This window comes from Chiloscyllium plagiosum, unplaced genomic scaffold (assembly GCF_037043375.1).
Source record: "Chiloscyllium plagiosum isolate Xiang-an unplaced genomic scaffold, Cpla_swu_hap1 HiC_scaffold_2, whole genome shotgun sequence".
In the NCBI taxonomy this organism is placed as follows: domain Eukaryota; kingdom Metazoa; phylum Chordata; class Chondrichthyes; order Orectolobiformes; family Hemiscylliidae; genus Chiloscyllium; species Chiloscyllium plagiosum.
The window spans coordinates 44,758,201-44,786,092 of NW_028270140.1; the positions used below are offsets into that span (position 1 = coordinate 44,758,201).

At 41.7% G+C, this 27,892-nt stretch overlaps 1 protein-coding gene across 5 annotated transcripts in view; it reads left to right on the top strand.

Annotated features, from left to right (window-relative positions):
* The window catches only part of LOC122562420 (tyrosine-protein kinase JAK2), a 270,607-nt gene that overhangs the window by 194,213 nt on the left and 48,502 nt on the right, over positions 1-27,892 (top strand). For all 5 annotated transcript variants that reach the window (XM_087996459.1, XM_087996471.1, XM_087996450.1 and 2 more), the window contains 2 exons: positions 7,741-7,860; positions 18,436-18,593. In XM_087996459.1, the coding sequence (XP_087852585.1) occupies positions 7,741-7,860; positions 18,436-18,593 (278 nt within the window). The remainder of the gene's footprint in view (positions 1-7,740; positions 7,861-18,435; positions 18,594-27,892) is intronic.

A 27,892-nucleotide genomic window follows, 5' to 3' on the forward strand; every position in this document is an offset into this window, starting at 1 on the left:
CAAACAGTTGACCTTACCTAGAGAAATAACATTCAGTGAATGTGTAATGTCTGAGTAATTAAATGAAGATAAGTACTGAGATTGTGATGTGTTCCACAGAATAACGGATTTTCCAAAGAAAATCCCGTCATGAAAACATGCTGAGTGACTAATCTTATCTCAACGACACCTGTATAATTTTTATTTAAAGTCTTTACATTTTAACTTCCTAGACTTAAGTGTTATTCTGTAGCCTTTTCTTCCTAAAAATATCAGGTTTAGAGGGTTGCTGCTGTGAATTTGCATTCCGTAATTTCAACTCCATGTGCTGCTGGATAAAACCTTCATGAAATGCTAACAGGAAGCAGAGAATAGGAGTAAATTGGTCAATGAGATGGCAAGCCGTAATGAGTGGATCGTCAAAGGATTCAGTGCTGAGGTATTAACAACTTAGAATCCATGCCAATGACTTTGGTGTAGGAACCTAACGTATAGTAGCTAAATTTACCAAAATAGATGAGGAAGTAAGCTGTCAAGAGGAAATTGAGAGCCTACAAAAAGATGGATGAAATGAGTGATCAAATGTGGCAGAACATGGGGAAAATAGGAACGTGTTCACTTTGGCAGGATGAATAGAAAATCAGCATACGATTTAAATGGAGAGAGATTACCGAATTTGGTGGTAAGGTACAATATGTATATCCTGGTTCATGAATCACAAATATTTGATATGTAGCTACAACTAGTGATTCGGAAGACAAATCAAGTGCTGCTATTCGTAACAAGGAGAGTAGAATATAAGACTAAGAACATTTTACTGTAGCTGCACAGGGCTTTGGTAAAATTGCATCTGGTGTTCTGTGTACAGCTTTGGTCATCTTATTTGATAAAAGAAGATGTTATTTCATTCGAAGCAATTCAGACAAGATTTGTTCAGTTCATTCCTGGATTGAGGGAATTATGTTCTGAGGAAATGTTAAGCAGATTTGCCTATACCCATTGCAGTTTAGAAGAATAAGTGATGGTCTTCCTTAACATGTAAAATTAAGATGCTTTAATGGAGTGGATACTGGGAAGATGTTTCCTCTGTTGTGGAGACTGGAATAAGGGGACGCAGTTGAAGAATAAAATATCTCATTGAAGGCGGAAATTAAGAACTTTTGTTCTTTCTCTTCCAAAAGAATCAATGGTCTGTGAAATTCACTTCCATAGAAAACAGTGGAAATTGTGTTGTTGAATTTATTCATAGACAACAGAATCAAAGAAGCAGATGGGAATATGAAGGTGATACCATCAATAGATCAGCTGTGATCTGATTGATTGATTGATTAGTGGAGCCAAAACGAAGAGCTAATTGGCCCTAGGTACTAGGTACAACTTTCCTATCTTTTTATGACCTATTTGGATAGAAGTCATTAGTGAATATCTTTAAAATTGGGTGCCTGTGGTTAAATTTATTTCTGTCTTAGCTGTGATGCTAATACTGTTCAGTATTCATTCCTGTCTTAGCTCCCCATGTAAGTGACTTCACACTATCACTGCAGTTTGTTGCTATGGATGGGTGACCCAGGTTAACTCGTAGTAGACTCTGTACCAAGGGTATGATTTGTACCTCATTATTTCCCACACCTCCAAACCCCAATCTTACTTGTTTCCTAACATTCATTCATTCTTGTGTAAATCTACATCATGAATGATCATAAGATGTCAGGATATAAATTACATTATACCTGAACTTAACACAGTCTTTTCTTATTACCAGCACACTCGCCCCCATAGATTTCACACCCATCTTCACACACAGTTGTACATGTGCAGGCATACATGCATATGTACATATGTATTGGATATGTAATGAATCAAGAGTCCAAACCCTAGGCTTTTTACTCCTACCAGGTCCAGGGATATGTTAGCACACTTGCCAGTACAGAAGTTGAGATCAACCAAGTCAGCACACATCTGGCATGAAAATTAGAGCTTTTCTGGCCTACATAGCTAAGTCAGATACTGATTCATGCACAAATCATTTGTTTTCTTTCAATTCACTTATGGGATGAGTATTTTGGCTGGACCAGCATTTGGTGTGATTTATTTATTCTTGTCACCTGTACCAAGACACGGTGTTAAGTATTATTTTGCATGTTATCGAGGCAAATCGTACCTTAAACAAGTGTAATAGGACAGAATGCATAAAGTGGTGTTACAGCTACAGGGAAGATGTAGAGAAAGATCAACTTCAGTATATGAGAGGTCCACTTAAAGGTCTGGTAACAGTGGGGGAAAAACCTGTTCTTGAATCTATTGATATGTTTTCAAAGTTTTGCATCTTCTGCTTGACAGAAGAGGGAGTAAGAAAATATAACCAGGATGGGAGGCGTCTTTGATAATGTTGGCTGCTTTCCCAAGGCAGTGAGAGGTATAGAACAAAGAACAGTACAGCACAGTACGGACCCTTCGGCCCTCAATGTTGCACCGACTTTTTATCCTACTCTGAGATCAAACTAACCTATGTACCTGGAGAAAGTGAGGACTGCAGATGCTGGAGATCAGAGCTGAAAATGTGTTGCTGGAAAAGCTCAGCAGGTCAGGCAGCATCCAAGGAGCAGGAGAATCGACGTTTCGGGCATGAGCCCTTCTTCAGGAATGGCTGAAGAAGGGCTCATGCCCGAAACGTCGATTCTCCTGCTCCTTGGATGCTGCCTGACCTGCTGAGCTTTTCCAGCAACACACTTTCAGCTCTAACCTACGTACCCTTCATGTTACTGTCATCCATATACCTATCAAGAGTCACTTAAAAGTCCCTAATGTATCTGAGTCTACAACTACCATTGGCAGTGCATTCCACTCATCCACCACTCTCTGTGTAAAGAACCTACCTCTGACATCTCCCCTAAACATTCCCCCAATTACCTTAAAATTATGTCCCCTTGTGACAGCCATTTTTGTCATGGGGATAAAGTCTCTGGCTATCCACTCTGTCTATGCTTCTCATCATCTTGTACACCTCTATCATATCACCTCTCATCCTTCGCTCCAGTGAGAAAATCCCTAGCTCCCTCAACCTTTCTTCATAAGACATGCCCTCCAGTCCAGGTAACATCCTGGTAAATCTCCTCTGCACCATCTCTAAAGCTTCCACATCTTTCCTGTAATGAGACGACCAGAACTGAACACAATATTCCAAGTGTGGTCTAACCAGGGCTTTTTCGAGGTGCAGCATAACTTTGCGGCTCTTAAACTCAATCCCTCTGCTATTGAAAGCAAACACACAATATGCCTGGAGGCAGTGGAAGGAATGTTGGCTTCCGTATTGGACTGGCTGTAATTTCTTGCACGGAGCATTTGCCACACAAAGCTGTGATGCATCCGGATAGGATGCTTTCTATGGTGCATCAATTAAATTTTTTTTTTAGATTAGATTGGATTAGATTACTTACTTACAGTGTGGAAACAGGCCCTTCGGCCCAACAAGTCCACACCGCCCCGCCGAAGCGCAACCCACCCATACCCCTACATTTACCCCTTACCTAACACTACGGGCAATTTTGCATGGCCAATTCACCTGACCTGCACATCTTTGGACTGTGGGAGGAAACCGGAGAACCCGGAGGAAACCCACGCCGACACGGGGAGAACGTGCAAACTCCACACAGTCAGTCGCCTGAGGCGGGAATTGAACCCGGGTCTCTGGCGCTGTGAGGCAGCAGTGCTAACCACTGTGCCACAGTGCCACCCACAAACTGTGCCACCGTGCCACCCACCAAATTGCTAAGAGTCATTGTGGCATGCCAAATTACCTCATCCTTCGGAGGAAATGGAGGCATTGGTGTGCTTTCTTGACCATAAGGTCAATGTAAATGAACCAGCACAAATTGTTGGTGTTATTTACTGGCGGGAACTTGAAGCTCTTGACCACCTCCACCTCTATCATTTATACAGACAAGGGGCGTGTTCTCCACTCTGCTTCCTGAAGTTGATAATCAACTCTTTCTTTTTGCTGACATTGAGGGAGAGATTGTTGTCTTTACACCATGCCACTAAGCTCTCCGACCTGTTCCTGTACTCTGTCTCATCATTGTTTACGATCTAACCCACTATGGTGGTGTCATCAGCAAATTTGTAAATGGAGTTAGAGCTGAATTTGGCTACACAATCGTGAGTGTATAACGAGTGTAGTAAGGGGCTGAGTATACAGCCTAGTGGGGACCATTATTGTGGATCCTCGTGGAGGAGGTGCTGTTGCCTATCCTTACTGATTGCAGTCTACAGGTCAGGCATTCAATGATCCAGTTGCAGAAGAGAGAGAAGAGTCCTAGATTTAGAGATGAGCTTGGTTTGAATTATGGTGTTGAATATGGACCTGTCCATCGACTCCAGCAGTCACGTAGAAGCTTATCTGTTACCTCAGACCAATATCACTTAACTTCCTGTACCAGATCTTCACGCTTCATTTTTTGCTTTTATTAACCGATCTCAGTTGCCATTCAAAAGGTGATGGTAAGCTGCCTTTTTGAACCACTTTAGTCCATTTGCCTTTCGCACAATGGCAGCAATGTCATTGGGGAGGGAATTTCAGGATTTGACCCAGTGATACTGGAGAAATAGGGATATATTTCCAAATCAAGAGAGAGTGGCTGTGAAAGGATCTTGCAGCTGATGGTGTTCCCATGTATCTCTCACCTTGTCCTTCTAGTTGGTAGTGGTCATGGGTTTGGAAAATGTTGTCTGAGGAACTTTCATGAATCTCTACAGTGCATCATGTAGATGGTACACATTGCTGCTATAGTGCATAGATGGTAGAGGAAGTAGATGTTTGTGGATGTGGTGCCAAGCAACCAGACTGCATTGTCCTGAATGGTGTCAACCTTCTTGAGTGATGGAACTGCACTCGTCCAGGCAAATGGAGGTGCTTTGTAGATGGTGGACAGACTTTAGGGAGTCAGGAAATGAGTTACTTGCTGCAAGATTTCTGGCCTTGTCCTTGTAACCATTACATTTATATGCTTAGTCCAGTTTGTTTGTAGTCAATGGCAATCACCCAGGATATTGCTAGTGGTTAGGGTTAGGTAATACTGCAGTGGTAATGACATTGAATATCTAGGGATAATGGTCAGATTATCTCTTTTGAAGTGGCCACTGCCCGGCACTTGTGTGGTGTGGATATTACTTGTCAGTTACCTGCTCAAATATGGGAATTGTCCAAGATTTTGTTGCATTTGGATATGGACTGCTTCAGTAACTGAGGAGTCACAAATTATGCTGAACATTGCAATGAACAGGAAATAATTGGTAGGTGATGTCTGTCCAAATAAATACCATGTATTTTAAAAAAAGATTTTACTAGCACTACTATTCATTTTATTCTCAAATTAAGTTAATGTAACCAGAATGCTCTTATTGTACTTGTGATTTTAAAAAAGATTCTTCTACAATTATAAAGAGGAGCAGAGAAAAGAGGGGGAAGGGAGGAAAAGAGTTGCTGTATTGTGCTGTACATGAATCCTATCTATGAGGCTACATTCTGTAAGATTAGAGCTATTAGTATTAAGGACAATATATTCACTTGGGTTATAGATTCATTGACAGTCAGAACATTACAGTAAGAATAAACAAATTACTTTCGTGGTTTCAGGTTGTAATGAGCACAACGCCTCAAGGCCCAATTCCTAGGCTTCAACTATTTACAAACGATGGTCAGAAATGTTCAACTTGTAGACTTTTTCCAAAACCAAGAGTTTTCTGGTGAGAAACCTATGACCTACTTTAGTCAGAGAATCCACCGGATCTTTCAACAATCCGGGAATTATGAACCTGGATCAAGAAGGCCTGCCCGCCTATCAATCAAAGGCCAGCAACTCCAGAACTCAGCAGCACGGGGAGAGGCAATGGCTGGAGCTTGAACACCAATCCTCAGATCCCCATATGAGACATTAGAGATGAGAAAGTTAGGTGTAGTTTGGGAAAGGTCTGTGTGATTTGTGAAATTGGGGCTCATAGAGGGAGGAGGTCACATTGATCCGAAGTGATGTTGCCTGTCTGTCTGCTTCCCTCTCTTTGGCTAGCTGCTGACAGTATTGATCCTTATAAATACACTGAGATTTGGTTCAGGATACACCAAGCAAGGAATAAGCAAAGTCAAGAACCTCCTTCAAGCTTATACTTCAAAGAAATGTTCTTTATCATACATTCATACTAATACTGAAGTATATGGTTATGATAAATATACTAGAAACTGAGTTGTCATTACATTAGAAAAGGATTAAGTTGGTTTCTTTTTATGCTCATCATAGTATGCTTATTTAAGTTTTCCACCCTCATTTGTTGCAGTCCGGTTCTTTCAGTGTGCAATGTAATGTCACATGTTCTAACGCCTCTCAAATATACTGTTTATACTCCATGATGTGCAGCTACACAACATTATTCACAAGGTTGCTACAAGATCCTGAATAAGGCCCTTACAATGACACCGTGGGTGCTTGCAATTGTCCAAACAAAGATAACAAGGCCTGACGCTGAACTTTGAGCTTCCAGCCTTTGACCTTCCAAGTTTGGACATGTAAGTCTGTGCATATGCTGCCCATTTCAGGTCCTAAAATAGGAAACATCAGAAATTTTCTCCCCTCGTAAATACTCCGATTTGGCTATGTTGTCATCATGGAAACTGCTGAGTGAAGATCCAGGGTAGTCCCACTGATGACGGGCTGAGGAAGCAATGATACCAGAAGCAAATCCCTTTCAATTGTGCAATCTCGATGAGGGAATTACTTCAAAGGGCCATGAAATTTAAGAGTATGTGAAAGAGTTGAAATAGTTTAAAATACATAACATCTCTCTCCTCCTCTTCTTTTACTTCAGGCACAACCAGCCTGATCTAGATTTTGAATAATTTAAAGCATATTTCTATATCCGTTAATCGCCATGTACCAATCGGACATGGTGCACTAGTTCTGACGCCATGTCATGAAGAATAAATTGACCAGCTCCAGCTGAGTTGTCATGTGGTGTAGCATGAGCAGTGACAGACACTGGACTAAGTGAAACATATTTATCCCTCATTCTTCACTCTCTTTCTCCATATAACTCTGTTCCTGCCCAGAACTCTCAGCACAGCAACAGTCCATTTGGTCCATATTTATTTGTTCCATGCAAGACTACCCACAACTTAACGCTATCAGCATAAATTTTGTATTCCTTTATCCTTTATATACATCTGTTATTCATCTAGACTGTTTTATGTTCTACTGAGTACCCTACTCAGTTGGCTTTGTTTGGTTATGAGAGTCAGTTTACTTTTAACACCTCACTGGTTTTGTTTCTGTTTACTTTTAACACTCATTGTGTTTGCTTGATTAAGCCTGGATGTGGAATTGGGGTGAGAGTGAGCGAAGGAAATAACCTCTAGATTCCAGTTCTTTCTATAGTTGAAGTTTGGAATAGCTCTTTTAAAGCACTGTGAATAAAACCCATTGTACACATGGGAACTAGTGCCAACTCTGCACATCTGTTAAATAGCTATAATATACAAAATCTAAAAACAAAACTAAGCAGAAGCAATTGCTTGTAAGTAAAGCAGTTTGAAGAGGAATAGAAATGCAAAAGAATCCATTTATCTGATTACCAGAACCAGGAACATAGGAAATAGCTTTACTTTTCATGGCGTGCTATGACCACAGAAGAACAGAGTAACTTCAGAAAAGCTCATTATAGCTGCTAAGCTAGAAATCAAAATACCAAAGTCATAACGTATATCTCTGTTGGCAGGAGCTACAGCCTTATTGTGATTTCCCCGATATCATCAATGTCAGCATCAAGCAAGCAAGCAAAGATGGTTCCTCCGAGGGGAGAATAGTCACCATAATCAAACAGGACAGCAAGACCTTGGTAAGTATGACATAATACAGATTTTTTGTAAGACACACTTATTGCTGAGAAAGAGAGACATGCTGTTGAGGGCTTTCATTGTACACTCGTGATTCAAGAATGCAAAAATTAATTAGGAGCAACAATTTATAAGTTATGAGAAAAGGGTGCAAATCAATTGACAAGTCAGCTTTGGTTGGGACATTTCCAAAGAGAATCTAACAGGGAACAACTTTCCCTACACTTTTTTTCTTAATTCAAATGCGGCACATGACCTGTACTATGTTTACTTTATCCAGAGGATGGATCCCTGCCCATGAACATCTGCCATTTCTAGCAAGCTCAAGTTAATGAGTCACATTGGAAACCCAACTCATTCATTTAAAATTGTTAGTGTAATTCTTAGCATACTTGGGATTGTTCACCTGGTACTGTTCAATCAGAAAATTCCATCAAACATTGGGTATTACCTTGTGAGTTTTGCAAGATTGGATTGCTTAGTTAGTAATCTGCCCATATATAGATATTCAAGGAAGGAAGATCACTAGACGTAGTACACCCAGGATCAGGAACTGAATCAAGCAGGATATTTACTTGTGTTTTTTCCAGCACTGTTTATGGATCGGGGGAGAAGATGTGCTGGACCCAAACCCCTCCAGGGAGCCCTTAGCATTCACTCTGCCAGTCACAGCAGTTCCCTTCCCCTCTGTGATTGTCATCTGCCTCTGTTGTGGCCAGTGGGGATAATCTTCGACAGTCCCGAGCCATGGGCTCCTGCAGTTGATATTAGTCACTATGCCCTTTTCCAGTCTGTCCATTTTGTTGACTGTTAAAGGGGATTGAGAAGAATATTTTATTAATGAGGTTGTAGTGTTCAATTCATCAGGAACTCCTTGTCCACAGTTTTGCCATGCGCTTTAAGCCCCGAATAGTCCAAATTTGCCCATACATAAGTTTTTAAACTCAAATCTGTAAAATTCAAAATGACTCAAGTCTTGGCCTTAGCAGATTTTGGGGCAGGTTATGGCAAATGTTGTTAGTAGCGGGATATGAATAAAACTTTTACAGCAGCAACGAAACAATGACTTTGCAACAAGGAAATATGCAAGAACACAAGGAGGCCATTCAGCCCATCAAGGCTGTCCATCCATTGTGGGTCACAGCTAATCATCTCCTGTATAGCACCTTCATACATTATCTCCATATGCCTTAATGTGATTAGTCACCAGAAACCTATTGACATCTATCTTGAACCTGCTCAATAAATTATCTTCCTCAAACCTCTGGGTGAAGAAAGTCTTTCCAATCTCAGTCTTCAATGACGTGCTAGTAATCTGAGATTATGTAATCTGATTCTAGGTTCACCAGCCAGGGACTGTCCCACCACCCCAGACATGAATCTAGTGAACAACCCAATTAACTACTTCTGTGATAAGTGTGTCCTTCCATAGGTAGGGAGATCCAAACTGTACAGATTACTCTCGGTGAGGTCTCACCTACAGCAAGACCTCTATATCCCTGTACACAAATGCCTTTGAAATTACTTTCAACAGAATGGTGCCACCTTAATTACTTATACTTCCAGACAGTTTTTAATGATTCAAGGAGAAGTATTTACCGATCCCTTTGGGCTCCTGCACTTCCATTCTCTCATCATTAATAAATAACCTGCTTTCTGTTTTTCCACCAAAATGAGTATCTTCGCTATTATTCACATTATATTCTGTCTGTTCTATCATTCATTTGACCTCTCCAAGTCCAAATGAATGTTCCTTGCATCTCCTTACAACTTGTGTTCACGCCTTGTTTGGTATCATTATGGAAATATTCCAATTGCCTCCACATTGGAAAACATGTCAGTTGTGAACAGTTGTGGGTCTAGCCTTGATCATTGTGGAATTTCTGTTGTGATGGTCTGCTATCCTGAGAATGGTGTGTTTTATTCCTCCTCTCTGCTTTCTTGGTAAGGTTCTGAGGATTGTTGCTGAACAGAGAGATCTTGGAGTACAGGTTCATAGTTCCTTGAAAGTGGAGTCGCAGATAGACAGAATAATGAAGGTGTTTGGCATGCTTGCCTTTGTTGGTCAGTGTGTTGAGTATCAGAGTTGGGAGGTCATGTTGCAGCTGTACAGGACTTTGGTTAGGCTACTTTTGGAATATTGCATTCAGTTCTGGTCTCCTTGTTTCAGAAAGGATATTGTGAAATTTGAAAGGGTTCAGAAAAGATTTACAAGGATGTTGCCAGGGTTGGAAGTTTTGAGCTACAGGGAGAGGCTGAATAAGCTGGGGCTATTTTAACTGGAATGTCTGAGGCTGAGGAGTGACCTTCTAGAGGTTTATAAAACCATTAGGGACATAGATAAGCTGAGTAGCCAAGGTCTTTTCCCAGGGATGGGAAGTCAAACACTAGAGGCGTAGGTTTAAGATGAGAGGGGAAGGATTTAAGAGACCTAAGGGGCAACCTTTTCATGCAGAGGATGATGCATGTGTGGAATTTTATTTTTGTGGAAACAGGCCCTTCGGCCCAACAAGTCCACACCGACGCACAACCTACCCAGACCAATTCCCCTATATTTACCATAGCTGCCAGAGGAAGTGGTGGAGGCTGGTACAATCACAACATGATAAAAGGCATCTGGATGGGTATATGAATAGCAGGATTTTCAGGATATGGGCCAAGTGCTGGCAAATGGGACTAGATTAATTTAGGATATGTGGTCGGCATAGACAAGTTGGACCGAAGGATCTGTTTCCATGCTGTATAGCTCTATGACAACCAATTCTCAATCCGTACTGATATATTCCCTCCATTCCTGTGTACTCTAAGTTTATTTATGAACTTATGCGGAACCTTACTAAGAGCCTTCTGAAAAATGCCAATACACTGAATCCACCGGATTTCCTTTACATGTGCTACAAGTAACATCTCAAAGTGATACCAACAAGTTTCTCAAACATAATTCCCCTTTCATAAATCTATGCCAACTCTGCCTGATTTTGTCATTCTTTTCTAATTGTTCAGTTATCACATCCTTTATAGTAGATTTGAACATTTTCCTCACTATTGGTGTCAAGCTAACAAGATAATGATGTCTTTAAATTAAACTTATTTTGAGCACTGGAGCTGAATTCCTCTGGATTCTCAGTGGTTACAAAGTCTCCAGTTTGTTTTATAGATCCTGTTGTTCAAGACTGATGTTTAACACTGCATGTCAATGGTGAATTCGTCATGACCGTGAAAGATTACATTGAATGTTTTGTCCTGATTTAAATATGATTCCTTTTTGAACCAGTGATGAGAACTAACTGCTGTGTAAGAACAGGAAGCCTATGGTATATGTATTCTGCATTATCCTGTCCTTTTACAACATGTTTCTGCCTTATTCGACTTGCTCTAAAGCTAAGGAAGTAAGCTGTTTCTGTTCCAGGAAGGGGCATTGCCTCATCACACAAGAAAATTTCAAAATATTATTCTTCTTACTATGTTGCCAAGGCTTGTGCTTGACCTTAATAAAACTAGCAGTGCAAACCAGTTGTACCTCTCTTGGTAACGTCTTAACTGAGTGCAAGATGTTTTTACATTCTGTGGTCACTCAGATTCTCATGCTGCCTCTAATGTTCATAATAACTTTGAGCTTTCTGTGATTGATGCTACTTTGGTTCAATCGAACAGAAGCTTATGCAGCCCAGGTTATCACCATGTCAAAGATGCTGACTTTCTTCAACAGAAAGTAAATTAGAACTCTTCCACCTCAAGCTGATACATAAATGAAATGAGTTTACTGGAAAATATCTGCAATTTGTAACCTTTAAACTTTATAGAACTACGTTGCAGCTGATTTATCAATTATAGTACTGTCATATGATTATTCAAATACCATAATGCAGTTAGAGGTTCTAGTTGTTTCCTTAATACACATTGGAATAATTGACTCTGATTTTCACCTGCACCTGGGTCAGTTGTGTAGGCACAAAATGGAAATGAGCTGTCTGAGAATGATAAACAAATTCATTAGAAGAGAAAGGCTGATCAACCCTCCGAGCATGCTCTGCAATTCCATATAATCCTGCCTGATCTGATTGTCTGCCCCATGTACACTTTTGACTCCTTTACCAACGAGCAGTCTATTTAACTCAGCCTTAAAATTATTCAGTGACCCTGCCCTTCACTTCTCTCGGGAGAGGACAATGCCACAGACCAATAACAGTCTGAGAAAAAAAGAATTCTCCTCTTTTCTGTTGAAAACAGGAAGTCCCTTGGTTTTAAGCTGTGTCCATGTGCCTACCTCATTTGCATGTGCAGGCAGGAATGCATTTTTTTTTTGTGTCAAGAGGTTTGCCTTAGTCAGAAGTTATGCACAGTGTAAATGAAATCAGTTGTTTTAATGCTTTGGATCATTTTATTTCGGTACATACATCAGAAGCTTCGTGCATAATAAGGGGGGGGTAGGGTTGTTTTTAGTTGCAGAGTCTGTGAAATATATTCCGTATTTGATTTCTTTGTCGTGTTCTTCGTCAAAATTGAGCTTTTAATCAGCACGCATAGTACATTTTGAGAAAGATCCAGGCTTGCGGCTGGAATTGGTTCCAATTTGTGTTGTCCCATGTTGATGATGTAATTGCCTGCCCATGCTGATGATGTCATTGCCTACATGCCCATGCTTTCTCCATGAAGATGGATCAAGCCAGTGGGGAGTGTCAGAGTGTAAACAAACCTTGTCCTCCATCAGAAATTAGGAGATGTAGTTAAGAATACGATCCAGCTTCCCACTTCCTGAACCAGTTGGAGGAATTCAATGTGCAAATTCTTCGTAGGTGAATGCTCTAAATGGAGAGCTCTCCCAATGTGACCCTGTTTTTGTTTCAAGGATCACATTGCTGTGGAAGTTCAAAGCCTGTCATGGGCAAATGAAGATTTGTCGCAAGGAACTTGATTGTGACTTCCCATGTTTCCCATTCCTTGATCTGCAGGAATAAAAATAAAGTGCTGGAGAAACTCCGTAAGTGTGGCAGCATCTGCATGGAGAAGAACAGAGTTAATGTTTCAAATAAAAGAGTCATACTGGACTCAACAATAACTCTTGTTCCTCTCTTCATAGATGTTGCTTGACCTCTCAGTTTCTCCAGCATTCTGTTTTTATTTTGGATCTCCCATGTCAGCAACATTTTGCTTGTACATGATCCACAGGCTATCTGCTGGTAGAGGTTGCTGCACATGGGTTATGAGATGGAAGGCAGACACTAGCTAGGTTCAGCAGTCTATTGAGGAGAAGGTGAGTGAGGTGCAGCACAAATGGTTTCAACCATCTCATTGGATTTCATCAGGCATCATACAAGCCAGGACCCCTGCACAACCAAACTCCTCCACTGAAGCAATAGTACAAAACCTTGTGCACTTGTGGAAAGGCACAAACAGTGCTGTACATTTAGCATTAGAAAATAAAACAAGTAGCCCAACACCAGGTGATGTGTTTAACAATTACTAGTCACTGAGGAAGCTGAGGAGTCCTTTATTAGCTCAGTACACTTGCAAATAGTGTTGCATTTTTGAATATGATATTAATCACTGCTTATGCAATAATTTCAACCATTTAAGTTGTTGGAACTATATGATAAAATTATAAATCTAGAAGGATGATGTGTATAATTATGTCCGGTATTTGTGGAATAACGAAAGAACTCTCTCCTCTCACTGTTCCAGTTCAGTTTGAGGTTATAAATCTGAATAATGGTTCTAAACACAAACCTTTCCACAGCACACACCCTCCCCAACCTCATCACCTCCCCCCACCCCACCCCAACAGCTTGCCAGACAACCGTTTTGATTCTTTTTGATTCTTTGTTTCTCAACCATTCAATCACAAGGCAGCAGCCTCAAACGTATGATGTAAATACACTGGAACTTTTCGACTGTCATGTCGCATAACTACTCTGTGAATAATGACTGTGTCTCAGGGCAAGGGTCCTGTTCCTACAGTTTCTGATTTCAGCGGATGAGGAAACTCACTTAGATTTCCATAATGGAAAAGATTAGTTTTGTTATTAAAGTACTTAGTCACTTCTGAATTTCTCATGGGATTTACGAAGACTTGTTATCTCAATAGTTTTATACTAAGAGGGGTGATGTACTTAAGACCCACAGTACATGTATAAATTTCACTGGATGTTTCCATGTATGGTAATCATCAAATATCTTTGAAATTTTCTTCGTAACCAGTTATCCCTGTCTGTCAGCTCAGCTCCTTCTCTTTAGTTTTGCAATTCAGCACATTATGTTGATAAAGTCAGGCTTTATTCCCTTGATGTAAACATTCTATTTCTCCTGGGCAGTGCAAGTGTCCTTCTGTCTATATAGAATGGTTTGTCATGAATATACAGGCTCGTGATAAAAGTTCACCGTCTATGCTGAAGGCTTATCAAATACTATAATCAAGTAAACAAGCCTGTGCTTATAGTATTACTTTGTAGGTTACTTCATCTGTTTTGAAACATTCTAAGGAGATAGTTTGTGGCTTAATAATTGTGTCAGACTGTGCCTTCCTGTCACTTGCTCCACTTCTGCAGCTTGTTTTTCAGTCTATAGTATCGACATATAATCTGTGATTGAATCCTTCTTTCTTAAGCTGTCGACTAATTCTTGCACAAATAGGTTCGCAATTGGCTGCAGTACACTAAGGAGGTACTCATTCCTTAGCTCACTGCTGAACGTTAGGGAAACACTGTTTGAAGGCACAAAGCAATTGTGTGATGTGTCCATCTCCAGTGTCTCCCTGAGAGTGCCTCATTAGCACAGCTTTAAAGACAGAGTGTCATACCCGGCACATAGGAGGATGGGTGTGGTTGTCAGAGGTCAAGCATCTCAGCTCCATGATATCTTTGCAGGAGTTCCTCAGGATAGTCTCTAAGGCCTAAACATCTCTTTGCTTCACCAATAACCTTCCCTCTATAATAAGGTCAAAAGTGGGGATGTTCACTGATGATTACAGAACTATCAGTACAATTCGCAATTTCTCAGATACTGAAGTGGTCCATGTTCAAATGTATCAAGATCCGAACAATGTCCAGGTGCGAGCTGACAAGTGGAAGGTAACATTCACGCCACACAAATGCCAGGCAATGATCATCTCTAATAAGAGGCAATCTAATCACCTCCCCTTGACATTCCATGTTGAATTCAATGTCATCATTGAATCCCCCACTCTCAACATTCTTGGGTTTGCCATTGACCAGAAACAAGACTTGTCTCACAAAAATTACAAGAACAGGTCAGAGGCTAAGAATACAGTGGCGAATAAGTCACCTCCTTATTCCCCAAAACCTGTCCACCATCTACAAAGCACATGTCAGCAGTGTGTTGGAATGCTCTCCACTTGCCTGAATGGGTGCAGCTCCAACAACACCCAAGAAGCTTGACACCATCCAGGACAAAGCAAACCACACCCCCAGGCATTCACTTCCTCCTCCACCAACACTCATTAGCAGCAGTGTGTACTATCAGCAAGATGTGCTGCTAATTCACTGAAATCCTTAGACAGCATCTTCCAAACCCATGATGATTTCTATCTGGAAGGACAAAGAAAGCAGATGCATGTGAATACCATCATCTGCAAATTCCCTCCAAGCCACACACCATCCTGATTTGGAAATTGCTGTTCCCTGGTTATCATTGGGGTCAAAATCCTGCAATTCCCTCTCTAAGGTCATTGTTGGTCAGCCAACAGCATGTGAACGACGTTGGTCCAAGAAGGCAGCTCATCATCACCTTCTCAAGGACACAAGGGACAACTAATAAAAATGCTGACCAGTCAGAGATGTACACATCCCACAAATTAATAAAAATGAGCACCTCGAAGAGCATGTAAACCAGTCACCCCTTTAACTTGCTCCAATGATGGCTGATCTGGTTGTGGTCTCAACGCCACTTTCCCATCTGCCCTCCATAACTTTTGACTCCATCACCTAGCAACAATCTATCAAACTCAGTTTTGAATAAATACAATGATCCAACCCTCACTGTTTTCTGGAGGAGTGACTCTCATACTTCAGTGATCCTCTGAGAGAAAATTCTTCTCATCTCCATCTTAAAAGCAAGACCTCTTATTCTTCAACCATTGTCCCCCTAGTTCCAGTCTTTCCCACTAAAGGAAATATCCTCCTGGTATCTGTTTATCAAGATCACTCAGAATTTTATAGGTTTCAATAAGACCATCTTCTTTCTTCTAAACACCAGTGACCAAAGACCAAACCTGCTAAAGCCTTCTTCATAAGATAAGCCCTGCATCCCAGGAATAAGAAGAATAAGACTTCTCTGAGCTGCTTCAAACACAATTATATCATCATTTTTTTCAAATAAAAAGAGACCCAAACTGTACATGACACTCTAGGTTTGTCTCAGTGGTGTTCCTTACAACTGCAGTAAAACATCCCTTCTCATATATTCCATTCCCTTTGCAGTAAATGCCAACATTCCATTCATGTGCCTAATCACTTACTGTACTCACACACGAACAATTTGTGATTCATGTACCAGCACACCCAGATCACTCCTGCTCGGAATTGAATAAGCTCTCTCCATCTATATAGCACACTGCTTTTTTCCTCTTACTGCCATAGCTGTTAAGTTCATATTTTCCCATATTATATGCTATCTGCCAATTTTCTCCCACTTACTTAACCTAAACTGTGTCACTTTGGACCCTGTACTCCCTTGACAACTGATTCCCCTACCTATCTTGGTGTCTTAATCAAATTTAGCTACCAAAACATTCACATCCAAGTTATTGATAGACATTATATATTTTTGAGGCCCCAGCACTGATCAATAATCATTCACTATCCAACCTGGAAAGGACCTATATATGCCTACTCTCTGCTTCTTTTCCTCTTAACTAACCAATCTTTTACCTTTTTTAAAAAAATATTTTCCTAATTAACCTGTTCAGAGATGTTATTACATATCTTTAGAGCTGGTGGGACTTGAACCCAGGCCTTCTGGTTCCGAGATAGAGACACTGCCACTGAACTACTGGATCATCTTTATCCAGGACATTGTTATTCTCTATATGTGCACTTATCTTGCACTTAGTGTTAGTGTGTCACTTATCAAATACATGCTGAAAATCCAAGTGCAGCACATCTACAAGTTCCCCTTTATTCACCTTGCTTGTTGCTTCCACAATAAGTTCAAATTAAACCCAATTTCTTCTTTTTACTAAAAGTTGACTCTGCTTGATCCATGCTGATTTTCTAATTATGCTGCTGTAACCTCTTTAATAATGGGTTTCACCAATTTTCCTACATTAGATGTTCAGCTAACTGGCCTATAGTTTCCATCTTGTTGCCTCCTTTCGTTTTTTGAATAACTAATGTAACAACATTATTCAATCTGCTGGCACTCTTCCAGAATATAATTCGTTTTGGAAAATTATAACCCATGCCTTTAGTATCTTTGCAGCTCCTTTTTCCAAGATTCTAGGATGGAGGCCAGCCTTTCCTTTAATAACCTGGTTCACCCAAACTACATTACAGATTAAGCCCAACCAAGATTACTACGATACCTTTCTTGTATGTCTCATTTCTCAATTCTGAAAATTCTGAGCTACAGTGTAACTGCTGTTTTGGGAGCCTGCAGTGATCTCTTAGTTTTACCCACATTGATTCCACATCTTGCACTTTGAAGTCTTTGAAGTAAATGGTATTGGTGTACAGTTTAAAAAAAAGTCAATGTTTCAGTAGTGTCCGAAATGTTGTTTGCTACCTTCAGTTATAGTGTTATAACTCTCTCTTTAATTTGTATTTTCTGCATTTCATTCTTATCTCCTCTGCATTCCTGACTGAAATGTGATGTGTCGTACAAGTATATCAATGGAAGCAGGTGCCTCATTATCCAGGTTATTTTTGTACATTTTCTGTAGCTGTTCCTTTCTTTGGTCTCTTCAGACTTTAACTACGGGATAGACTTTCAGTAACAAGTCAGGTAGCTTGAGTCAAGGGGCATACAAAAGAAACTGGATACAAGACAGCTCAATACATGCACTTCTTTCCCTCCAGGAGTCATAGGCTGAACATCAGACCCACCTACTTCAGAAACTGATCTGGTTCAGTCATATCCTTTTGGAAGGAAATTTCCCATACTTACTTGGTCTGACCTGCGTGTGACTCCAAATCCATAACAAATTGGCAGACTCTTAACTACTCCTGAAATGGCTTAACAAATCAAGTCAGTTCAAGAGTAACTAGAAATGGAAAAGTAAGTATTGCTAGTAATGCTGATATCTCATTAAAGAATTTTAAAAATCCATTTTGAGGGTGATTGATTCATTGTGTGAGACATTTCTCAAGACCAAAGCTGACATGATTTAAAATTTTCTACGATGTAAAACCAATAGCTCCAATTAAGCCAATCTGCAGAAATAAGTCAAGTGTATAGTTGAACGTTTGCTCCTTTACGTTCTGTTTAACTTGGGTTGAACTTTGTTCCAACTTGTGCTTTGCAGAGAAGCAACAACATTGTTTGTGAGTTAAGAACGACTATAAAACTATACACTGTTGTGTACTTTCACTTGCAAATACAGTTTGCTTTTGTTTTTGACATAGGAAGTTGAGTTTCCGTCCCTGAAAGAAGGCTTCTCATTTGTCTCACTAATCGATGGATACTATAGGCTAACTGCAGATGCTCACCACTACCTCTGTAAAGAAGTTGCCCCTCCTCAATTGTTGGAAAACATCCAGAGCAATTGTCATGGACCCATCTCGTAAGTGTTGAATCGTTTTAAGTAAACATTGCAAATTAAAATATCCAATCTGGAATATATAATCTGTTCTTAAATCATTTTGCTCTTGTTTGATTTGGACGAGGTAAAATTGAGATGCACCTCTGCATGACATTGACTGAAAACCTTAAGACTGTCATTTTAAATTGAGGTGTGGAGGAGCAAAGAAAGACTGCTCCTTTTCTTTTTCTCCTACTTCATTATTTTCTAACTTCAGCTGAGCTTTGTAGTCACAAAGGACTGGTCTGTACTGCTCAACAACAACCTGCATTTATAAAGTGCCTTGAACATACAAAATATTTCAAGGTGCTTTCCAGTGGCGTTATTGGCAGCCATCTGAAGGAATATTATTAAGACAGGAGAACCAAAAGCTTGGTGAACCAAGTGGTCATTATTAAGGAGCATGAGAATGAGCTGAAAAGTGGAGAGGTTCAAAAAGATAATTCCAAAGCTTTGGGTCTGGACAGCTGAAAGCTGGGGCATCAATGGTTAAAGTCATGGATGTTCCAGTGGTCTTGGAAAATGAGTGAATTTTATAGAATGTGGAGGGATTTGGAAAGAAGGGTGAGACCTGTAGATTTTCAAGGTGTGTGTGTGTACGTGCATGCACGTGTGTGGCACAATCAGGCATGACAAGATGAGGACAGGAATAAAATGGGGTGGGAGTGAAAGAAGGAAGTTAGGTCAAAGAAATACTAAAAAACATTGACCAGCAACTCGCAGTTTCTAACAAAAAGTAAATTGACTGGCCAAAAATGTGAGAATGAAAGAGTTTAATAACTGGAAGCTGTTTGCTACTTTAACTCATTGACCAAATATATATAAAACAACTTGTGAAAATATTACTGCTTTTTACAGTTCTAATCAGTGTTCTGCTGAGAATTTGAGTAATTGGCCCAATGTTTGGGTCGTGAATTGGTGCTGCCCTCAAGTGGATCCTGGGTAACTTGTAATCTACTGCCTGTGTGTTGGGGATTTCCACTGACTTTTGGCTTTTTGGCTCTGTTTGTTACACACACGAATTGAAACGTTGTGTTCACTGTTGCCACTCACCAGATTCTAATGCATTATAGATGCGATGTTAGTATGAGTGCCAGCTCCAATATTCGTGGGATAGGAGTAGGAGTTAGAAATTTTCCCGCAAGCTGCCAACTATCAAGACATGTAGCAGTGTTTTCTAGAGGAATAAGACAATGCTATTTTCTGGGTCTGCAGATTGAAAGAAGCAAAAATCGCCCTTAGTAGCGTGATATGTGCTTCTTGTCGAATGTGGGAATTGAGGAAGAGTTTACATATTACTGAGGATTTATCTGCAATATATGTTGTTGGTTGCAAATCCGATCAGATCGAATGGATTAGTTGGAGCAACCATTAGATGCAATGAGGAATTTACAACAGCAAGAGGGTGTGATGGATGTCAGCTATAGGAAGGGAAAGAAGTCCCAGATACAGTCACGTGAGGGGTTAACTCCAGGAAAGGTAAGAGAGGTAGGCAGGTAGTGCAGGAGTCTTCTGTGGCAATCCCCATTTCAATGCTATTTTGGAAAAAGTAGGGGTTGATGGATTCTCAGGAGAATATAGCACGAACAGCCAGGTTTCTGGTATTGAGAATGGCTCTAATGCAAAGAGGGGTATGTCAGGTATCAAGAGATCAATTGTGTTAGGGGACTCTCTAGCCTCAGGCACAGACAGACATTTCTGTGGCCAGCAGCGAAAAATCAAGATGGTGTGTTGCTTCCCTGGTGCCAGGATCATGGGTGTCTCAGAGAGGGTGCAGAATGTTCTCAAGGGGGAAAGGGCCCAGCAGAAGGTCACTATACACATTGGAATCAACAACATAGGAAGGTAAATGGATGATATTCTGAAGGGAGAATAAAGTGAGTTAGGCTGGAATTTAAAAAGGAGACCCTCAAGAGTAGGAATATCTGGATTACTCCCTGTGGTACGAGCTAGAGAGGGCAGGAATAGGAGGGTAGAGCAGGTGGATGCGTGGCTGAGGAGCTGGTGCAGGGGAGAGGATCACATTTTGGATCATTGGAATCTCTTCTGGGGTAGAAATGACCTGTACAAGAAGGATGGATTGCACCTAAATTGGAAGGGGACTAATATACTGGCAGGGAGATTTGCTAGAGCTGCTCGGGAGGAGGTGCGAGGGTGGGACCCAGGGAGCTAGTGAAGAAAGAGATCAATCTGAGACTGATACAGTTGAAAAAAGAAGCCTGCCAAATAGTCAGGGCAGGCAGGGACAAAATAGAGAACAAGGTAGGAATTATAAATTATACTACATTTATTTCAATGCAAGAGGTCTAACAGGGAAGGCAGATGAATTCAGGGCATAGTTAGGAACATGGGACTGGGATGTCATAGCAATTACAGAAACATGGCTCAGGGTTGGACAGGACTGGCAGCTTAATGTTCCAGGATACAAATGCCAAAGGAACGGCAGAAAGGAAGTCAAGAGAGGAGGGGAAGTAGCGTTTTTGATAAGGGATAGGATTACAGCTGTACTTAGGGAGGATATTCCCGGATATACATCCAGGGAAGTTATTTGGGTGGAACTGAGAAATAAGAAAGGGATGATCACCTTATTGGGATTGCATGATAGACCCCCTAACAGTCAGAGGGAAATTGAGAAACAAATTTATAAGGAGATCTCAGTTATCTGTAAGAATAATAGGGTGGTTATGATGGAAAATTTAACTTTCTAAACATAGTATGAGACTGCCATAGTGTTAAGGGTTTAGCTGGCGAGGAATTTGTTAAGCATGTACAAGAAAACTTTCTGATTCAGTATGTGGATGTACCTACAGAGAAGGTGCAAAAGATAACCTACTCTTGGGAAATAAGGCATGGCAGGTGACTGAGTTGTCAGTGGGGGAGCATTTTGCAGCCAGAAACCATGTTGTATGAGTTTTTACTTAGTGATGGAAAAGGATAGACCAGATCTAAAAGTTGAAGTTTTAAATTGGAGGAAGGCTAATTTTGATGGTATCGGGCAAGAACTTTCAAAAGCTGATTGGGGGCAGATGTTCACAGGTAAAGGTATGGCTGGAAAATGGGAAGCCTTCAGAAATAAGATAACAAGAGTCCAGAGACCGGGTGAAAGGAAAGGCCGGTAGGTATAGGGAATGCTGGATGACTAAAGAAATTGAGGGTTTGGTTCAGAAAAACAAGGAAGCATATGTCAGGTATAGACAGGATAGATTGAGTTAATCCTTCGTAGAGTATAAAGGAAATAGGAATATACTTAAGAGGGAAATCAGGAGGAAAAAAAGGAGACATAGCTTTGGCAAATAGGGTTAAGGAGAATCCAGAGGGTTTTTACAAATACATTAAGGACAAAAGGCTAACTGGGAAGCGAACCGGGCCCCTCAAAAATCAGCAAGGCGGCCTTTGTGTGGAGCCACAGGAGATAACTGAGATCTCCTTATAAATTTGTTTCTCAATTTCCCTCTGACTGTTAGGAGGTCTATCATACAATCCCAATAAGGTGATCATCTCTTTCTTATTTCTCAGTTCCACCCAAATAACTTCCCTGGATGTATATCCGAGAGTATCCTCTCTAAGTACAGCTGTAATCCTATCCCTAAACAAAAACGCCACTTCCCCTCCTCTCTTGACTTCCTTTCTGCCCTTCCTGTAGCATTTGTATCCTGGAACATTAAGCTGCCAGTCCTGTCCAACCCTGAGCCATCTTTCTGTAATTGCTTCCTAAACAAGTACTTTGAACGCGTGTTTACTATGGAAAAGGGCATGAAAGATATAGAATGTAGGAAAATAGGTGGTGCCATTTTGAAATATGTCCATATTACAGAGGAGGAAGAGCTGGATGTGTTGAAACACATAAAATTGGATAAATCCCCAGGAGCTGATCAGATGTACCCTAGAATTCTGTGGGCAGCTAGGGAAGTGATTGCTCGGCCTCTTGCTGAGAAATTTGTATCATCGATAGTCACAGGTGCGGTGCCAGAAGACTGGAGGTTGGCTAAGAGTTGCCACTATTTAATAAAGGGGGTAAGGACAAGCCAGGGAACTATAGACCAATGAGACTGACGGTAGTGGGCAAGTTATTGGAAGGAATCCTGAGGATGTACATGTATTTGGAAAGGCAAGGACTGATTGGGGATAGTCAACATGGCTTTTTGCATGGAAAATCATGTCTCACAAACTTGACTGAGTTTTTTTTGAAGAAGTAACAAAGAAGTTTGATGAGGGCAGAGCAGTGGACGTGATCTTAGTGGGCGGCACGGTGGCACAGTGGTTAGCACTGCTGCCTCACAGCGCCAGGCGACCGACTGTGTGGAGTTTGCACATTTAGATTAGATTAGATTACATTACAGATTAGATTAGATTACATTACATTACAGTGTGGAAACAGGCCCTTCGGCCCAACAAGTTCACACCGACCCGCCGAAGCGCAACCCACCCATACCCCTACATTTACCCCTTGCCTAACACTACGGGCAATTTACCATGGCCAATTCACCTGATCTGCACATCTTTGGACTGTGGGAGGAAACCGGAGCACCCGGAGGAAACCCACGCAGACACGGGGAGAATGTGCAAACTCCACACAGTTAGCCGCCTGAGGCGGGAATTGAACCCGGGTCTCCGGCGCTGTGAGGCAGCAGTGCTAACCACTGTGCCATTCTCCCCGTGTCTGTGTGGGTTTCCTCCGGGTGCTCCGGTTTCTTCCCACAGTCCAAAAATGTGCAGGTTAGGTGAATTGGCCACGCTAAATTGCCTGTAGTGTTAGGTGCAGGGGTAAATGTAGGGGAATGTGTCTGGGTGGATGCGCTTCGGCGGGTCGGTGTGGACTTATTGGGCCGAAGGGCCTGTTTCCACACTGTAAGTAATCTAATCTAATCTAATCTAAAAAGTAATCTAATCTAATCTATGTGACTTCAATAGGATGATCGACAAGGTTCCCCATGGGAGACTGGTTAGCAAGGTTAGATCTCATGGAATACAAGGAGAACTAGCCACTTGGATACAGAACTGGCTCAAAGGTAGAACAGAGAGGGTGATGGTGAAGAGCTGTTTTTCAGAATGGAGGCCTGTGACCAGTGGAATGCCACAAGGATCAGTGCTGGGTCCACTACTTTTCATCATTTATATAAATGACTTGGATGTGAGCATAAGAGCTTTAGTTAGTAAGTTTGCAGATGAAAGCAAAATTGGAGATATAGTGGACAGCGAAGAAGGTTACCTGAGATTGCAATGGGATCTTGATCAGATGGGCCAATGGGCTGAGGAATGGTAGATGGAGTTTAATTTAGATAAATGCAAGATGCTGCATTTTGGAAAGGCAAATCAGGGCAGGGCTTAATGGTAAGGTCTTAATGGTAAGGTCCAAGGGTTGCTGAACAAAGAGACCTTGGAGTGCAGGTTCATAGCTCGTTTAAAGTAGAATCTCAGGTAGATAGGATAGTGAAGAAGGCATTTGGTATGCTTTCCTTTATTGGTCAGAGCATTGAGTACAGGAGTTGGGACCTCATGTTGAGGCTGTACAGAACATCAGTTAGACCACTTTTGGAATATTGCATACAATTCTGGTCTCTTTCCTTTCGAAAGGATGTTGTGAAACTTGAAAGGGTTCAGAAAAGATTTCCAAGGATGTTGCCAAGGTTGGAGGATTTGAACTGTAGGGAGAGATTGAATAGGCTAGGGCTGTCCTCCCTGGAGCATTGGAGGCTGAAGGGTGACCTTTATCGAGGTTTATAAAATCATGAAGGGCATGGATAGGATAAATAGACAAAGTCTTTTCCCTGGTGTGGGGTAGTCAAGAACTAGAGGGCATAGGTTTAGGGTGAGAGGGAAAAGATATAAAACGGACCAAAAGGGCAACTTTTTCCACACACAGTGGGGTGTGTGTTTGGAATGGGCTGCCAGAGGAATTGGTGGAGGTTGGTACAGTTCCAACAGTTAAAAGGCATCTGGATGGGTATATGAAAAGGAAGGGTTTGGAGGGATATGGGCCAGGTGCTGGCAGGTGGGACTAGGTTGCGATGGGATATCTGGTCGGCATGGACGGGTTAGACTGAAGGGTCTGTTTCATGCTGTACATCTCTATGACTCTATTTTTCTATGACATTGAATCGGGCAGCATGCATCACTCATGTCTGCGCGAACAAGAATACTTTCCATTCAGTTTTTTAAAAAAAAGTCAAAGGGGAATATCTGGAATACTTTGAATACAGTACACATTTATCTGTCTTTTTCCTTTTCAATCCATTTGCACTCTGTGCTAAAATTATGTGTTCTTATAGTCTGCCCTATATAGTATTTCAGACACTACTGTTTACATTAATTAATGGAACTTGAATGTCACTGGCTGTGCCAGTATTTATTGTTGAGAGTGTGGTGCTGGAAAAGCACAGCAGGCCAGGCCGCATCCGAGGAGCAAAGAAAGACTGAAATTTTCCCTCCCGCCTGATTGATGATGCCCTCCTGCGCATCTCATCCACTTCCTGCACCTTTGCCTTCGAACCACATACCTCCAACCACAACAAGGACGGAGCCCTCCTGGTCCTTACTTTCCATCCTGCCAACCTCTGTATACATCGCATCACCCTCCGCTATTTCTGCCACCTACAAACTGACCCCACCACCAGAGATAAATTTGCCTCTCCACCCCTATCCGCTTTCAGTAAAGACAGATCCCTCCACTACTACCTCATCAGGCCCATGTTTTCCCCCCACCTCCTGGCATCTTCCCCTGCCACCACAGTAATTGCAAAACCGGTGCCCACACTTCCCCCCTCACCTCTGTCCAAGGCCCCAAAGCAGCCTTCCACATCCATCAAAGTTTCGCCTGCACTTCCACACCTGTCATTTACTGTTTCCATTGCTCCTGATGCAGTCTCCTCTACACTGGGGAGACTGGATGCCTTCTCGCAGAGCGCTTCAGAGAACATCTCCGGGACACCCGCACCAACCAACTCCACCGCCCCTGTGACCGAAGATTTCAACTCCTCTCCCCCCCCTCCGCTGAGGACATGCAGGTCCTGGGTCACCTCAATAGCCACTCCCTTACCACCTGACGCCTGGAGGAAGAATGACTCATCATTCGCCTCAGGATCCTCCAACCCCATGGCATCAATGTGGATTTCACCAGTTTCCTCATTTCACCTCCCCCCCCATCTTATCCCAGTTCCAACCTCCAACTCGACACTGCCCTCATGTCCTGTCCTACCTTTCCATCTTCCTTCTCACCTACCTGCTCTACCCTCCCCTCCGACCTACCACCTTTACGCTCATGTCCATCCACCTACTGCACTCTCAGCTAGCTTCCCCCTCCGCAGCCCACTCCCCTCCCATTTATCTCTCCAACCACGAGGCTCCTAGCCTCTTTCCTGATGAAGGGCTTTTATTCGAAATGTCGATTCTACTGCTCCTCGGATGCTGCCTAACATGCTGTGTTTTTCCAGCACCACACTCTTAACTCTAATCTCCAGCATCTGCAGTCCTCACTTTGTCTCGGTATTTATTGTCCATTCCTAAATGTGTTGAGTTATTCAAGGCAAATATCAATTTGCCAACTCACTGGCTGTACCATTTTCAGAACTGCGTGGCAGAACCGAACCTTGCACTTCTACTGCTGCTATTCCCTTGACCACTTCTGTGATTCACAAACCACAGTATGCTTCTCCGTTACCCATGAGTTAGGTGAGGATGTGAAACTGGAAAACAGAAATCCTCTGACAATATGGGCAGCCAACTAGCTGCGCATTTTTTTGCAGGGTTAGAGAGTATTAGGTCCATTCCCAGTTTGGTCTCCCCTTCTAACCCCATTAAAATGAATGGAGCTATAGATCCTGTGAGGCAGAAGTACCCAACTGCCTTTGCATCTACATGAGGGTATGAATTTTAAACCCAAACATGTCTCGTGGCTCACTAATAATACAAGTCGGATTAGCCCCCCCGTCCGGTCCTAGTGCAACTCCGCAATAAAGAAAAGCATTTAATAATAGAAACATCCAGAAGACTGGGAAGAGATCCACAGTCGCTGGTATATAAAGGTTCAAGAATAATGTTTTTTCAAGACTTTTCTGGCGCCATAATTAAAAAGACGAAGGCTTTTGATGATGATAAGAAAAAATTAAGAGACTTAAATATTCAATAATTTCTGAAGTACCGGCGGTACTATGTTTTCATTATGGGGAATCTGTCTATACTTTGACTCAACGGAAAAAGCAAAAGAATTTGTGAACTCTCTGAAATAATAGACTTTGACCGAGGGGTTTAGAGGAAAAGATGTTTGCGGACAATGGCGTGATATTTTTATTTATCTTCTCTTTCTTTATTCTTTTCCCTTTCATGGTTTCTGGCCTTATAGGCTTGGTATTGCTTTGATGTAAAATTTGCTTTGTTTAATATTGTAACCGTTTGATAATTATCTGTTATTTTACTGTTCTGTTGTTCTGGGTGAGGGGTGTAACGATGTGTGGGGTTGAGATATGGAGGGGAGCGGATGGCGTCCATTGTTAACTTTCAGGAATGTAAATAACGTTTTTTTTCCATTGCCTAGGTTTGGGGCACGGCCCTAATTGGAAGGAGCCAGGATGGCTGTAAGGTTGGGAATGAATGGCCCCTATGGGCGAGGGGGAAGATCTCTAGTGATTTGTGCTTTTTGTGTTTATTTGTTGAAGTTAGGAGTAGTGATTAGTTTCTTAGTTTTAGTAGCATTTGTAGGAATAGTTTTTAGATTTGATAAAGTTTGTGTTTTTTCCACTTGCTGCACATCGAGTGGGCTTCTTCCTCTCGGTGGACCGCGGGCTGCAGTGTGCAGTTGTGGCTGGTAATCTGTTGAGGTGGTGCATGTGGAATATAAAGGGGAGCCAATCCCCCATTAAAAGGAAAAAGGTGCTCTCGAACCTTAAGAAGGAAAGGGTTGACATCACTATACTGCAAGAGACAAGTTTAACTGATGGGGGACGTCTGAAGTTACAGCAAGAGGGGATACAACAGGGTATTCTTCTCCTCCTTCGACTCCAAAAGCAGAGGAGTGGCCATACTGGTATGAAGAAATCTCTCATTTCAGGTGCCAGATCAAATCAAGGATGGGCATGTACAGTTAATCATTCTCAAGGCTCTGGTACATGGAGAAGAGAATGGCATCCTGAACATTTACCAGCCCCTGGCGCATCCTCTCCAATTTTTAGTTGATGCAACCTCCAAATTAATGGCTCTTGGGGTGTGCCATATGATTATAGGAGAGGACATTAATCGTCTCATGGACCCTGGGATAGACAGAGTGCCAAGGGGTCTGTTGGGTACAC